The sequence below is a fragment of the Grammomys surdaster genome, unplaced genomic scaffold (assembly GCF_004785775.1).
Source record: "Grammomys surdaster isolate TR1022 unplaced genomic scaffold, NIH_TR_1.0 581, whole genome shotgun sequence".
Classification (NCBI taxonomy): Eukaryota; Metazoa; Chordata; class Mammalia; order Rodentia; family Muridae; genus Grammomys; species Grammomys surdaster.
Genome location: NW_021605000.1, coordinates 19,674 through 34,070, shown reverse-complemented (window position 1 = coordinate 34,070; position 14,397 = coordinate 19,674). Strand labels below are relative to the sequence as shown.

The 14,397-nt window shown below is 50.1% G+C and overlaps 1 protein-coding gene across 1 annotated transcript in view; it reads left to right on the top strand.

The window, feature by feature from the left end:
* The first annotated feature begins 204 nt into the window (after nt 1-204).
* Nucleotides 205-14,397, top strand: part of LOC114633361 (leucine-rich repeat-containing protein 75A-like) — a 29,584-nt gene continuing 15,391 nt past the window's right edge. The window contains exon 1 of the mRNA XM_028781945.1: nt 205-450. Coding sequence (XP_028637778.1) covers nt 205-450 — 246 coding nt within the window. The remainder of the gene's footprint in view (nt 451-14,397) is intronic.

The window sequence follows — 14,397 nt, the reverse complement described above, 5'->3', positions numbered from 1 at the left end:
CCGACGGGCTGGCGGCGAGCGCCGGGAGAGCGCGCCGGGGCAGCGAGGAGGGAGGAGCGAGGGGAGCGCGGGCTGCAGCCGCCCCCGCCCCGCGCCCGCGCCTCCCGCGCGCAACAGTTCCCCCAAAGTTGCGGCCGGGGAGGCGCGAAGCCGGCGGGGGACGCGGCGTCGGCCCGGCGCGCGCAGCCCCAGGCGGGCGGCGGCATGGGCACTCGGCAGACCAAGGGCAGCCTGGCGGAGAGAGCCAGCCCGGGCGCGGCGCCCGGCCCCCGCCGCGAACGACCCGACTTCTGGGCGTCGCTGCTGCTGCGCGCCGGGGACAAGGCGGGGCGCGCGGGCGGTGGGCTACCCCCCTACCACCGGCGCGTCGGCATGGTCCAGGAGCTGCTGCGGATGGTGCGCCAGGGCCGGCGGGAGGAGGCGGGGACGCTGCTGCAGCACCTGCGCCAGGTGAGCACGGGGAGGGGGTGTGGGGGGCGCGGCGGCTCCCGGAGCGCCCCGCCCCTACGAAGGGGGTGACAAGAGAGCGCCGGGAGGCACCGCCCAGGGTCCCCCTTTCGCGGGGATGGAGCGGTGTGGCAGCAGGTGCCTCTGCGTTCCTGCTGAATTTGGGGCCTCAGGCTAGGGTGAGGAAGGCTGACCTGGCAAGGCTGGTGAAAGGGACCTGTTGGACCATTGTCCCTGCTTCTCTCTCCACAAGTCCCCAGGGATAGTTGATGAGAGGGGACACAGAGATGCATGCCTGGTCTGGGCCAGGGTTCTCTTCCTCTCTGCTCACAACCTGTCACCCTCTTCCAAGGGTCCCCAGGGAATGCGCAGTTAACTGCTAAAGCCAGCTTCTGAGGTATATCCCTAGGACCGGTAAGATTTCAGTCCCTAGGTCGTTTGCCACCAGGAGATATTGTGTATTGTGGTTTCATCTCCCCAAAGTTGACTGGTCCTTGCCGTGAGACCCCGGCAGAAGTCTTGATCAGAATCAAGCTAGGCTTGGTTTCTTGGCCAGCAGGAACGGAGGCTGCTGACCTGTACTCTACCCTCAGACTGGTCCTAACCCACTGAATAGGGGCAAACTACAGATCTGGTCAGTTCCCTTTACTCAAGGGCTAGTGCGTCACGCACTTCTCGGTTTTTGTTTTCCTTTCTCATTTTCTTTTGGGAAAAGTGGTAGCCTGTACTACAGGGTCTTCCTGAGTGGCAGAGGCAGGTGGGTGCATAGGTGCAGACAGAATGGCGATCAGATTGGTTCGATCTGGTTTTGTGGCACAGACTCACGCAGATGTTATATTTTTGCACAGACCTTCTTGGAGGACCCCTGTAGATAAGCAGTGTGCTGCAAATGGGGGAGGGAAAACCTCAGCTGACCTTTGTGAGGTTTTCCCATTACTGATAGAAGAAGCTGTAGGGACAACTTCCTGGGAGGAGCTTCCAGGATCTAATTGGATCCACGTCTCCCTGGATTCTGTACCATGGCTTCCCTCACACCCTATAATGTTTCTCTGGAGTTTGTTCCTAAGGTGTGCACTGCAAAAGAGAGAGAGCTAGAGACTTGGGAACTTGGGAGGGTGTAAAGCTTCCACCTTTGCCTCTAGTTTTCCTGACATCCACAGTGATTCCCTGGAGGCTGCTGGATCCTCAGATACCTTCCCTGGGTTGAATCATCAAAGAAAGATGACATTTTACACCGTGTAACTTTAGTGATGTGTATTTCTCTGTCCTTTAAAAATTAGAAGCCAACCTTGTATGGCCTCCATCGTAGCTCTGTCACTTTCGCACAGAAAATGGATTTCCCAGACCATCATAAGCTGTCTGTGCAATAGGCAGCAAGAGGGTTGTACCAATCACATGCTGCTTCCCCAGTGCTGGGAGTGCTGCTCTGAAGAACACCAAAGCAAGGCAAAAACTGACAAGCCCTTATTGAGGGGTGGGGAGAAAATTAAGGCAGCATTGGCAAGCAGCAGTTAGAAGCCCACTGGAGGAAGCCGATGTTAGGGGTATCCGGTATAATTACACATTGCATTGTGGAACCTGGGCCTCTCCCTTTAGGGTCTTCTGCTTGTATGTCTTTGGCTCTCTCTCTCTGGCACCTCTCCAACCACAGGCCCAGGAGGGCTAAAGGGAAGAGGCAGGGTTAATCAGACTTCCCCCTTTTCTGGGGCTCCGTGGTCATGTGGCTAATGATGAGGGGTGTGGACCTGGAGAGCTGCCCTGTGTTGCCTGTAATGTGGGGATCAGAGCCCTTCCAGGAAATGGTCATTGGCCTTAGGCATGTGAGAGTGGGGCTCAGGGATGTCCAAGTGTCTGTGACAAATGAAAAGGGTGTTGTCTAGGACCCTGAAACCAACCAGCGGAATGTCTAGCCAGATTTGTGCTGCAGTCTGAGTGGCTCTCCCCCAAGATACTATTTCCATCTTAGTTTCCTCCTGGCAGGAACCCGGGCAGTTTGGCCGCCCCCTCTCACATAGTACTTTCTCCTGTATTTAATAACATTGGACACTAAGTGTTTGGATTTGGGTTTTTTTGAAGCAAGGTCTTGTATGTCCCAGGCTGGCCTCTAGCTTACTGTGAAGCCCATGATGACCTTGAACTTCTGAGCCTCCAGCCTCCACACCCGAAGTGCTGGAATTACAAGCACAGGCCACCACACCCAGTTTATTCGATCCTGGAGATCCAGCTTGGAGCCTTGTGCATGCCGGGAAGACATTCTCTCAACTGAGCTACTCCCCAGCTGTTGACCCCGGATTTCTATGTGTTCAGAACGTATACATGGTTAGAGGAAGCATTGATCCATAGCTCCTATGCTCCTGAAGGAATCGATCTTCCTGAGGCTCTGAAAGAGCATCACACGCGCCTCAGACAAATGCACCTGATCTTGCAAAGACTTTCAAGAGATACACAGGGCTTGTGTGTGCTACAAGTTTAGAGTCAATGCTCCTCTCTCCTGCCTCTATTTCTCCTGCTTTGTGTTTTGCACACAGAAATAATTCGGGACCATGTGTTCATGGTAAGCTGACATATTATGGCTGCTGTTGCCGCTTGTAAGATGCAGGGACTGTTTTCTTGCTTGGAGATTCTCCAGCTTATCACCTGTGGAAAGGCCTCACGCACAGTTCAAGAGGTTCAGGGAGAATGCCAGGCAGTTGCCTTGAAGGATCACAGAGGCATCCTCTTCCCTTTAGGAACAGTATAAACTGAGAAAGGCCTGGGACCAAGAATCAAGTCTGGGTGGCTTGCCTTTGGTCCTCAGTCTGCTGTGACCTTGGTCCCAGTGGTAACCTCTCTGAGTCGTGTTAACTCATTTCCCGAAGAGGCATCCTGGGTACTGAGCAGAGCAAATGCTATCAAGTGTGAAATTTTGTTGGCACTGCCAATCAAGGTGTGTTCTCATTGCAACCAGGAGGATCTGGCCTACTTTGGGTATAGCTGGGTTAGGGACAAGAACATGTGGCCTTTCTCTTCAGGCCTAAACCAAGGAGTTCCTGGTTCAGAAGCAGTCTGGAACAGACGCTCATACGAATAAAAGAGCTCATTCCCTGACTCTTTTCCCATCACACCCTCACCTAGGCCTTCCACTTCTCTGTGCATCTTGGGCTTAGGGACTCAGTCTTGCTGTTTTAGGTGTCCTGGAGAAGGAATGATCTGACAAAGAAAGTGCCAGGCTGCACAGAAGGTGCATCTCGCTGACTCAGTTCAGCCGTCTTTCTTCAGTCCCCAAAATTTCAGACTGTGTTGTTGTCCTGCTTCATGAAATAGCAGAATGAGAAACAGGCATACTCCCCGCCAAGGTGACCCATCTCTGAGTTCACCAGTGTCCTTGCCATGTTAGTCAGCTGTTCATATGACAGAATGCCTGAGGTTATCAGCTTGAGAGCAAGGCTCTGTTTGAGCTCATGGATTCAAAGGTTTCAGATAGTCGTCATTTGGGCCTGTGGTAGGGCAGTACATCATGGCAGGGAGTGTGTGGGAGGAAGCAGCTCACCTCATCGTGACTAGGAAGCAAAGAGGAAGGAGCCAGGGACCCAAGACATCTTAAGATTTCCACTACTCAAGAGCACCACGTGTTAGAGACTCATGGTCTTTGAAGGACACTCATCCAAACCCTAGCATCTACTTCCTGCAGAGTCCAGTTAGGCTGGTTTACTACTGGTGTGGTGTATCCCTAATAGGCAGAGCAGTTCTTCTGTTTGCCTGCCTGACTGGCCTCATCTCAGTGTGGCCTGGATTCGTGGCTCTAGGTACTGTCTGGAATGGTAAGCTGTCTTCCTATGCTCGAAAGCAGAAACCACACCCACAAACACAAGAACCAAACACATGGGCTCTAGGGTGCTACACATATCATTGACCCAAGAGGAGCTGGATAATGTCCAAGCACCTGGAGACTCCCTGTTGACTGACAGGTCTCCTGTCCAAAGACAGACAAGCACAGTAACATTTGAAGGTCATCTTTTCCCTTCCAAAATCCTCCCAAGAGAATCTCTCTGGGTAAGCCAATGGGAAGGCAGGTCCCCAGTGTCACCTCTTAATTCTTCTTCCACCTGGAACGCATCTTGTTTCCACACATGTTCTTTACTTTCAGCAGGCCACCTTCCTGAGCACACCAGCCCATTCTCTGGCATCTAGTTTGCATGTAAGTGTAAGGTATTTTAGTCATTCATGGTTTCCCCACATGACCTTTGGTTTGTCAGACAAGGTCATGTGCTTCCTGAGAGTAGAGACCGACCATTACCAGTGTGCATGGTACAGTATTGAAAACCTGCAGGTTTGTGATACTCCTTAGGAAGTCTTTGTGCTATAATAGTATGTGTATAGACTGTCAACATGTCAGCTCGGGAAGCATTCGGATGCCCTGTTTCAGCCCTACATCTGATTTATCAGGCTGCCAGTATGACTGTGAGATCCTGTGCATTTGCTTTTAGGTTTCTGGGCATGCCAGTTTTCAGGAAATCCCTGATGGCCACAAGCTTGATTGTGCCTGGCATCCTGCCAGGTTGAGGTGTTCTTGGAGAGAGGAGTGGCATGGTGCCCAGCCTTGGCACCACAGGATCCTATTGGGCAGGTGTAGTCTGGGCCCTCTGCTGAGGTGGCAGGAGAGGAGCAAAGCCTGACGGGAGAATTGGGCCTCCCCGTTCCTAGTCAGCTCCTGTGGGATCGCAGGCATTCCCTCCACAAAGGAACCTTAGTTTTTGAGCTCTGGTCATCTGTCTGGCCTGTGTGCAAACATTTCTAGTGATAGAGGTGCAGAGGCTTCTGATGTCAGGACCTGCTTTGTTCCTTTCCATAGCTGCCAGGGACACTGGCCAGGGACACAGCGATCTCTGTAGTGGCCAGACTAGCCACAGGGCCTAGAGTAGGCTAGTCTCTGACTTCATGGTCTGATGGGGCAGGAAAGGAGTTTCTCTTTTTGGAACAAATTTTGGAGATTGCCAAAAGCTGTTTTTAAATCCAATGTCTCTTCTGAGCTCTTGTCATGCCCTGGCCTCCACCTCTGACATGCACGGTGGTGCAGTCTTACTGCCCTTCTCCCCCACTCCCACCCCTATCCCCCCACCCCAGTATCCGGGCATTTCTGTGTGTGCCTTCCTGGGACTGAAGCCATCCATACACCAGGCACCTTGACACATGGTCAGGTTTCAGAAAATCCCTGAGGTCTTGTTTGTTTGTTGTTTGATTGTTTGTTTGGTTGTTTGGTTGTTGAGACGAGGTCTCTTTATGTAGTTCTGGCTTTCCTGGAACTCAATATGTAGACCAGGCTGGTTTTGAGATCACAGAGATCCACCTGCCTTTGGTGGGATTATAAGCATGTGCCACCATACCTGGCCTGTAGATACAGTTTTAAATGCCTCAGGCTGACTTCCCCCTAGCCCATAGTGTGCTCTCTTGTGAGTCTGCTGAGATTGGCTCAAATTTCTCAATTATTTCCACTCTGAATCCTGGCCAGGATAGCGTCTTGATGTTTGGGTTCCAATAGCTGCTCCCCATAACCCATTACCTCCAGTAAATAAGAGGCTTCTCATCAGCTGCCTAGTATCTCTACACTGTCCCTATCAAATGTACAAAGTGGGGTCAGCATTGGCAAAGACCCTTCCCCTAAGTAGAGATATTCAGACAGCCACCTGACTCACCTTCCCCACCAGGAACCACAACGAGAGTTTTCTATGAGAAAATACACATGCACACAAGGATATTTACAGACACATATGTGTGTGCTTGTTAGTCCTTGCTATATATTTTCCTGGCTGTGGGGTTTTTTCCCCCAGTCGTATTAGTTCCTTCAGGCTTCTAGAACAAAGTGTCAAAGGCTAGGTCCAAGATCCAGGCCCCAGCAGGTTCACCATCTGGTGTGGGCCCTGGCTGTGGTTCTGAATGCCCTTCTGTGCACAGGAGTGAGAAGCTTCTCTGGGGATTCCTTTTTAAGGACACTGACTCCAGGGTCCTTGTAACATCAGCCTGTACTGAAAACCTCAGCCAGGAGGTTAGGGCTTCGGTGAAGGGAGGAGACACCAGCTGACCAGATTCCTGCTCTATCTCCTCCTCCCACAAAACACTGGAGCAGGAAGGGCCCAGTCATCCACATCAGCGGACCTCACCATTACTCAAGGAGTTGAGTGTTCAAAATGAGGCCGAGAGCTTGGTGTGCTGAGCAGGGGCGGGACCTGTTCTGACATCGCCTGCTTTTGTCCCCACCCCACCCACCCTGGCTCTGAGTGATGCCCACGTGGCTCTCTGGGAGCATTTCCCAGCTTTACTTTTTCTTCTTCTTCTTTTTTTCTTTCTTTCTTTTTTTTTTTTCTTTAACTTTTATTAGCTCAGACTCCTGGCTGCTGCAACCATATGGAGTTCCGCCGACAGCTGCTGCTCAAAGGGATGTGGCATTTTGATGTTTCTAATTTTATCTTAACCAGGATAGACATAGGAGTCCAGCTGAGACTAGGGAGTACCCAAGTGTGTTTTCCTGCAGAGGCAGACGGACTTGGTTTGAGCCTAAGGCCCATGTACTAAGATCTGGTGTTACAACAACCAACTTCCAAATTCATGATAGTATATAGTGGAGGTGGCCTTTGGCGAGTGATCAGAATAAGATAAGTTCATGAAAGTGGGGTTCCTGTGATCGGACGGGTGGCTTGAGCTGACACACACTTGCCCTGTCTCACCATTGAGATCCTCTAGTCGGTTACGGCACAACAAGAATGCCTTCTCCAAATGCTGTGCTGTGCCCTTGGATATCCAACCTCCAGATCTGTGAGCTAAATAAACTTGAAACTCTGTTTCCTATAAATTACCAGCCTGGGACATTTTGTTGCAGTAGCAGAAAGTAGATTAAAAACACCAGGCTTACCTGCAGACCTGCCCCTTACAGTGTGTCTCCTCCAGTCCGTCTCCATCTTCCTACCTCTAGTCTCTGCTTCTTGTGGCTTCTCTTTGAATCTCTGAGTCTCTCTATCCTTTGTATCTCTGATTCCCCTGGTAAAAAGCAGACTCTTAAAAACGTCTTTTGGGGCAAGGTCTGTAGAGGCATATGCCTTTTAAAACAGTGCTGGGGTATAGATAGGATTGGGAGTTTAAGATCAGCCTAGACTACATGAACCTCTTTTAAAAATAAAACAAATGTCTCTTGTTAGTCTGCCTGAGTTTTGTGGGCTTCCCTGTATACCTCTCCCAACTCTACACACAGGAAGATGGGTTATAAAGCCATGAGAATAGGAGAATGTTCTAGGGAGAAATAAGGGATCTAGACCTGCTCCTTTCAGTTGTCTAGATGTAAGCACATGCCTAGGCAGGGAGAGCCTAGGAGATCCAGTCTGTGCAGGTTTTCAGTCCACAAACCATATTCATTCATTCAAGCTCTATCTTTTTTTCTCTTCTTAAGTCAGATGTCTCATGTAGCCTAGGCCAGCCCTGACTCTATAGAGCCAAAGGTGATGGTTTTCTTGTCCTCCTGTGTCTGTCTCCTAAGTGCTGGGAATACTGGCATATGCCACCATACCCAGTTCATGTGGTACTGCGGATCCACTTCATATATTCTAGACAAGCACTCTGCCAATTGAGCTGCATCCTGGCCCCTTTTAAACTTGTTAAATAGTTTGCTTATAGTTTTGTTTGTTTGTTTGTTTGTTTTGTTTTGGGGGTTTTTTTTTAGACAACATCTCACGATGTGGCCCAGGCTGGCTTCAAGCTTGTAACAATCCTGCTTCAGCCTCCCAAGTGCTGGGATTATAGTTGTGTGTGCCACCATGCTCCTAAAAAAAGAAAAAAAAAGAAAAAAATAATAATAACCCATGGAATTAATATGTAGTTATTTAAAGGGTAACTAGAAGGTTTTTTTTTTTTAATATACCCCCAAAAAAGCAGCGTTCTGCCACTATGGAAAATAAGAAACTATAGATGGGCAAAAGAAAAAAAAACAATTGAATGCGTGTATTCATGATTTCGCATCTGTTCTTCGGGGAACAGCTGCAGGTATGGGGACGCAGCGTGCAACCTGTGGGGAAAGGTCCCAGCAACAATTGTGCTTCACAGAGGGCGGCTGGGGTCCAAGAGCTCACCATGTCAGTCAGGCATGTGTTCAGCTAAGCAGTGTGGTTGCCGTAGCTAGGAACTGGAGCCTGCTGTTCTGAGCCAGGATGCTCATTCTAGAATGGACAGAGGAGCAGAAATAGCCACGGTGGCTGGTGGGCAGTCAGCTACTCAGATTCCAGCACCTGGCTTGCTTCTGATTGAGAGTGTTCCAGAGGTCTACACAGGTACACTGGTCACTGAATACTCCCCTCCTCCCCATGGGGCTTGTAAGTGGTCACAGACACTCAGGCCCAGCTGCAGGGAGCCAGGCTACCTTCCACTTCCTGAATAGGACTTTGTCTCACCTGCTCTCCTGAGTCCTCCTAGCTACCCAGTGTTCAGGCCTGTACCTTTCTGCCCTCTGGGTCCCCTGACCTGTGACTTTTCCCCACTCCACAACGGATGTCTCTGTGGAGCACCGCCACAGCCACTGACCCATGGAGGTTCATCAGATACCCCTCTTCTACCAAGGGACACAGGCAAGGGATAGAACCTCAAAGGGAAACTGTCCTCCCCTGAAAATCTCTTCCCACTCAAACTTTCTGTGTGGGAGAAATCTGCATTCATACAGCCTGGGAAGGTGGGGCCTGTGATCCCCTACCTGCTCTTCTTTCTAAATTCATCCATGTAGCTTATGCCTCTTGGAGCCTAGCCTTGAGCCTCAGGTTATCTCCTGGGCAGAGCAGGATTCCCTCCCTAAGTGCTGTGGGCAGATGCCTACCACCTAGACTTAAACAGTCTATATTCCTACCCTGGACCTCTCCCGCCCAGCACCTCTCCTGATAGTCACAGCATACCCATAGTCTGTCCCCTATATCTCCTCACTAGTATATGAGTGAACACAGAGAGCTGGCCTGCAGAGCATTTATGAGAGAGTTCTAGTCCCCCCTGGCACCAGGTAGGTGTTGGCTCGGGCACTTCTGGTGGTTCCTTGACCATCTTGCCCTACTCTGGCTATAATCCCAGCTCCTTGGATCCAACCAATCCCTTCCCTCTCGCTGGAGGAAATGATGGGAAGGGGCTCCCCTCCCACTGATCTATGGGTGAGACCTTCTGGAATGAGTTTAGATGTTTAGTGGAGGTACAAATGACCCAGGGAAGAATTATAGTCTGTCATGTGGGACTGAGCCAGGACTGGGTCTCCCAAGCTGCTGTCCTCATAGCCATGGCTGGAGAAGCGTTGGAAGCCTGTGTCTGTTCCAGTTACTAGTGCAGCATTTTTCCAGGCTCCCTGCATTGGGGCAAGTAGCTTAGGTTCCCTCCTTATGGGCAGGGTGAAGGAACTTTGAGGTCACAGAGGCCCCCACTCTCTTGTGGCAGGAACAGGAGGGAGGCAAGGGGGCACATTGAAAGATGGGGAGCACCACTGTCCTGAGTACATTCTCTGAGTGATATTTGTAGAACATCATTTCTTAACCTAAAAAACCAGTGAGGGCTAAGGTGATGAACTGACACTGGATGGCTCATGGCCTCCCTGTTAGAGCCTCTGCTCCTAGCAGCCCAGCAAGACCAAGAACTTGGAGGATTAAAGCTGTTTGGTGTGTGAGGCTGGGTCACTGTTGCTTGGATTTCCTTCACAGGCTGCCTTCAGCTCATTCAGCACCAACGTAGTTTCGCCCCAATCAGGTACCTGTGCCCAGTGTGCCCCACACAGCTGATCTAGAAACAGCCTTAGTGTGAGAGTGAAAAAGTTCAGATATTTATGAGCTGAGGCTAAGCCCCTCCCTCTATCAGATCCTCCAGCACAGCCTCAGATCAGCGAGGAACAGGACAGTGAGGCAGTAGCCTGAGCTTGACTTAGTCTTAACCAGGGCTTGCTATCATCCTCTTGAACCCTCTAGAGCAGTGGTTCTCAACCTTCCTAATGCTACAACCCATTAACAGTCCTTCACACTGTGGTGACCCCAGCCATAAAATTATTTCTGTTGCTACTCTATAACTGTAATTTTGCTACTAATTTTGATATTTAGGAATCATAAATATCTGGTGTATAGGATATCTGATACTCGACCCCCAAAGGGGCCATGACCCACAGGTTGAGAACTACTGTTCTAAGATAGTCCAGTTCATCATTCCAACCTATTCAGGAACATCAGATAGAATCAGAGACGCAGTGGGTGGATCTGGACTCCATCTGGGGCATCCAGGGCACAAGCAAAGATATAGTGTCCATCTCTACTGAGCTCTCACAAACTGCCAGGGTCTGTGAACCCCATCTCTGCTTCCCAGGCTGACTGCATTTATTTCTCCCTCTAGCTGTTCCAAAGAACTACAGTCTGGGTATGCCCCATGCCCTGTACTTAACCCCAGTTCCTCCAGACTCAGTAATCCCAGTCAGTTTAGTTTTTCTAGGTTGTGCCAATCTGCTGAGTTTTTATTATTCCCAGCTGCAGGCCTCAGCTGTCCCCTCCTCCTGGAGGTGTGTTTCAGAGCAAAAGCAGTGATGGGCAGCACACCTGCCCCGAGGTTTCCAGGAAGCTATAAACTCATGGACCATCAAGAACACTGAATGAATGGGTTTGGGATATGGAAACTCAGACACAAAACCATTAAGTTACCTTTTCCAGGAATTCCCACTCCTTAAGACATGGCTTTTAGCCAGGCGGTGGTGGCGCACGCCTTTAATCCCAGCACTTGGGAGGCAGAGGCAGGTGGATTTCTGAATTTGAGGCCAGCCTGTTCTACAGAGTGAGTTCCAGGACAGCCAGAGCTATACAGAGAAACCCTGTCTCGAAAAACCAAAAAAAAAAAAAAAAAAAAGACATGGCTTTTGCTGGTTGGAAAGTGACCCAGTCAAGCAGGGCGAGCATAAGAGAATAGAATGGTTTGAATGGGGTAGGACATTTCAAAGGGAAATTGCTCCATGAGCCAGAAGAGGGGACTCTTGGGAATGAAACCATAAGAAGAAGGGGCAAGCCTGGAAAGGAAAGAGAAGGCATTAGGATGGAATTTCAATAGATAGACACATTCACAGAAACTGTTCACAAATCGAATGTGTCTGTCTTTGTGTGTGTGTGTGTGTGTGTGTGTGTGTGTGTGTGTGTGTGTGTGTATGCTACTATCAGTTAAAATTCAACCTATTTCTTGCTAACTACATACTACCACTAAACTCCACCTACAGCCCTTAAATTTTAGAAAACTCAAAAGCCCATCCAGGAAACCAAAGGAGGCAGGACTACCATCACAGCAGATGTAGACCTGAGAGCGCCAGGGCATGTTCTGCCTGCGAAGTGCTTATGTTGGAAGATGTCCACTGTGGCAAGTACTGTGGGCAGGGTCAAGGACACTGACTGTGAGCCTTGGACTCCTGCTAGTCCTGTGGTTCTGGCCTTTCCCCTCACCCATTTATTCCCCCTCCACCTCACTCACTACTTTGCCACCTCCCAGTGTCATGGAAGTTGTGGACACACTCAGGAGCCACCCAGAAACCAAAGATCACTCCCATCCTCAGGGGACTTTCAAGGCTATCTCCTCCCGGTAGCCTTGAAAGCTCACTGCTCCCTTGCTGCTGCTGCTGTTGCTGCTGCTGCTGGTGGTGGTGGTGGTGGTGGAATGATTCCACCTGCCTGGGGGTCCCACGGCTCCTGCTGAGAAGCACTTAGAAGGGTACTATGACCCTCACCCACACTTCCCACTGTCCAACATAACAGACAACTGAGCTCCACCCTCAGCCAGCTTAGGGTCCTAGGGGATCCTTCCTTCTTTCTGGAGCTGGGAATGAGTGACTGGATTCCAGCTGAGTTCCTCATCCCGTTTGAGTCATCCTCAGGCCCAGAGGGAGGACAGCAAGAGGTCTGAGACCAAACACTGGAGATTTGGCCTTGTTTTTGGCCTTGCCTCTAATGTGGAGATTTAAAGAGATAAGACCCTCACTTCACTGGTGCTAATTTTGTGTGTCCCTTGGGCTAGACCATGACACCAGTGTTTGGTCGGCCATTAGTCTAGATGTGGCTGGAGGTATTTTTAAGTGCAATGAACATGTAAATCTTGGTGTTTTAAAACGAAGAGTGTCTTTCTGCAGTATGTTGGTCAGTTGAGAAAAGACGTAAGCTGCCCCCTACCCCAGAAAGACAGATTCTGCCTCCATGCCTCCTGTAGCAGCAAAAACAAGACAGCGATGCCAGGTCTTGGGTAGGCCTCCAGCCTGTCCTCCTGCTCCGCAGATTTCAGAGTTGCCAGCCCCCACAATCACATGACCCAAGTCCTTAAAATAAACCAAGTTCTCTCTCCCTCTCTCTCCCCCTCTACACACACACAAATGCATCTATTGGTTGTTTCTCTGGAGAACTCAGTCTAATATAAGTAACTCCCAAGGGCTGGTGTCCAGGAGAGGTGAAGTTAGAAACTTCTGGGGGCCCTGAGTTCCTTATGTCCTCTTCCTCACTGAGTCAACCCAGTTTCTCACTCTGAGAAATGGGCTGTTCCTGGGAAGGCTCCCTTGCAGAGGAGCCAGCAGTGTCCTGCAAGTCATCCCTCTGCCTCTTCCTTGAATCCTTTGATGATGGAACATACCTTTCATCTAAATGGGACAGACTTTACCACGGGAAGGGATAATGGACGTGAATGGGTTTGCCGGAGGTATAAACAGCTGATTTTATTATTTCCCAAGAGGAAATGCAAAATGCCAAGAATTCAGGGAATTCAGGAGCCTAGGGACCTCTGGGACTCCTGCCCCTGCCCTCCTCCCTTCCCCTGTTTTCGACAAAATTTCAGTTATACAAGAGGCTCTGGGAAAGCAAGGGACGCTGGGGAATCAGTTGGGAGACACCGTGGATGCTATCTATACCTGTCAGATTCAGAAAGCACAGGAGGGCGGGAGACTCAGCTGTAGGGAGAACCCTGCACACAGGTCTCTTCTGTCCTAGCACTGAAAGAAAAGAGACAATCCAGAGAGCCAGAATGTCTGAAAGACCGGGGGGGGGGGGGGAAGGGGGGGGTGATTTCTTGAATTCGTTGTGTTCTCTGCTCTCTCTTGCTTCCTGCCACTGGGCCCCTCCCTTCCAAAGAGTGACTAAGGAACTAGCCCAGAACTGGGTCTCACATCTGTCCATTCTGACCCATGTCTAGAGGGAAGCTGTGACCCTGAGGGAATTAATCCTGTCCTCTGTTTTTCTAAAGAGATAGCATCCTCTTGCAGTTAGTCGCTAGGACTGTGGTTTCTTGAGTTATAATTAAGTTACACTTGGCAGTAGTCAGGTACTTGTTTCCAGAGGGGGGCTGGGTTTTGTTGTTAGGTTTGTTTTTAATTTATTTATTTAATTTTAGATGGATGACTGTTTTACTTGCATGTATGTCTGTGTATCACATATATACCTGGTACCCTTTTAGGTCAGAAGAGGGCAAAGAGTTCCTTGGAACTGGAATTGAGGAGAGTTGTGAGCCAACATATTGGTGCTAGGACTCAAACCCAGGGGCCCTTAGCCGCCAATTTAACTCTCCAACCCCCAGAGTGAGTCTTTTTTTTTTTTTAACCTTCATTTGTGTGTGTGTGTGTGTGTGTGTGTGTGTGTGTGCATGTGTGTTTGGGTGCATGCATGCCACCATGAGTGTGTGGAGCTCAGAGGATAGCACGAGTCAGTTCTCTCCCTCCACCTTCTGGGATGTCAGAGTTGCCCCTAAGCTCCTTAACCTGCAGAGCTTTCTCTCCAGCCTGAAGGTGTCATTTTCAAAGACTTAAAACACAAATGGCAGGCCAGCACTCTGGGAGGCAGAGGCAGATTGGTGAATGTGACCAACTGGTCACATTCACTGGTCATCTACAGAGGGAGTTCAAGAACAGCCAGGGTACACAGAAAAACCCTTCCTTCCTTCCTTCCTTCCTTCCTTCCTTCCTTCCTTCCTTCC